Source organism: Carlito syrichta, unplaced genomic scaffold (assembly GCF_000164805.1).
Source record: "Carlito syrichta isolate Samal-C Ts95f unplaced genomic scaffold, Tarsius_syrichta-2.0.1 Scaffold315142, whole genome shotgun sequence".
Taxonomy (NCBI): domain Eukaryota; kingdom Metazoa; phylum Chordata; class Mammalia; order Primates; family Tarsiidae; genus Carlito; species Carlito syrichta.
The window spans coordinates 1,374,271-1,375,637 of record NW_007259238.1 but is presented as its reverse complement, the minus strand read 5'-3'; the positions used below and the strand labels follow the sequence as shown (position 1 = coordinate 1,375,637).

The window sequence follows — 1,367 nt, the reverse complement described above, 5'->3', positions numbered from 1 at the left end:
GCCACTCAAGAGGAGGCCTGAGGCCTCCACCTCTGGCCTTCCCAGGTCACTTCTTTATCAGTAAGAGCAGCAAAAAGAAGGGAAATCCTTTGCCTCCACCCAGGGCAGGCAAGAGCTTGGGCTGAGAGGCTCATTAAAGCTTTCTAATAAGCAATTAACTGGGGGATGAGCCCTTTGGCTGGTCTGGAACTCCTCCTCCCAGCAGGGAGCTTGGCAGAGAAAGGCTGAGTGGGTGGGCGGAGATGAGACATTCCGTCTCTTAGTCTGTTGGGGCCTCTTTCCTCCCCACTAAATACAAACGAATAAATAAACAGAACTCTGAGGGGGCAAAGGCTGAGACTGAGGCCTGGGCTTCCCCTAGACCAAGGAGCTGTCAGTTTTTTGCCAAGGCTGCAGACAGGCTTGAGAGACAAGGATGCAGCCACTGGGCCCTCAGGCCCTCTGAGTTGGGGCCTGTGAGGGCTGGGAGTGGTCACCTTCTGGTGAGGTCCTCAGTTCATAGGTGAGAATGTTGGAGACCCCAAGAATAGGCCACTCCCACCTGCCTCCACACCAGCTGGACCTCTGCTTCTCCCTGGACCCGCATCCCTAATCTCGTTCAGGCCAGTCTTCCCACCGCTGTCTTCAGGATATGGGGCCTTGGGGTTGAGTAAGGACATGAAAGGAGCTCTGGGGGGTCAGTCCTGGGGCCCCAGAGTGGAAAGGAGACATCACACCACCACCCTCACCCAGCTCACCTGCACATGGAGCCCCATGGCAGATCTGGTCTGCAGAGGTTTAGGGCAGGTGGAAGGTCTGACTCTGGGCTCAGCCAGCTGACTGAGCCTGGACTATCAACCGGCTTCTCCCCACGCGCTCCTGGAGTGGAACGTGGGCTGCTCCCTTGCAAAACTCCAGGGAGTGCCATTTATGCGGAATGCAACAGGGCTACACACTAATGGCACCTTCTCCTGTCCCTCAGGCTCTTAAGTAACAACAAGATCACCGCGCTTCGCAACGGATCTTTCCTGGGACTGTCCCTGCTGGAGAAGCTGTAAGTGCCGGGGATTGTGGGGTGAGGTGGGGTGGGGGTGGCTGATGGCAGGAGGTCACTCCAAGCAGGAGGAGGGACACTGGTTGCTCAGAGACCCCAGAACCTGCTGGCTGAACAAGGTTAGAGCTAGACCCACTGGGATCCTGCCCAGGACTTGACCACAGGAAGAGGCCAAAGAGGGGCTGGTTGGGAAGAGAGAGTCCGGCTTCTCCCCAGCCACAGAGAGAGAAGCCTGGCTGGTCTGTGCAGGGATGGGGCAGAGGGAAGCTCATTAACGCTTTTTAATGAGCAATTAGCTGTGAGGGCTGAGTCCTTAGCCGCCCCCCCCCCCCCC

The 1,367-nt window shown here is 57.4% G+C and overlaps 1 protein-coding gene across 1 annotated transcript in view; it reads left to right on the top strand.

The window, feature by feature from the left end:
• Window positions 1-938: 938 nt before the first annotated feature.
• Window positions 939-1,367, top strand: part of ADGRA2 (adhesion G protein-coupled receptor A2) — a gene marked incomplete at its 5' end in the record, with an annotated part of 23,898 nt that continues 23,469 nt past the window's right edge. Inside the window, one exon of the mRNA XM_008072383.1 lies at window positions 939-1,033. Coding sequence (XP_008070574.1) covers window positions 939-1,033 — 95 coding nt within the window. The remainder of the gene's footprint in view (window positions 1,034-1,367) is intronic.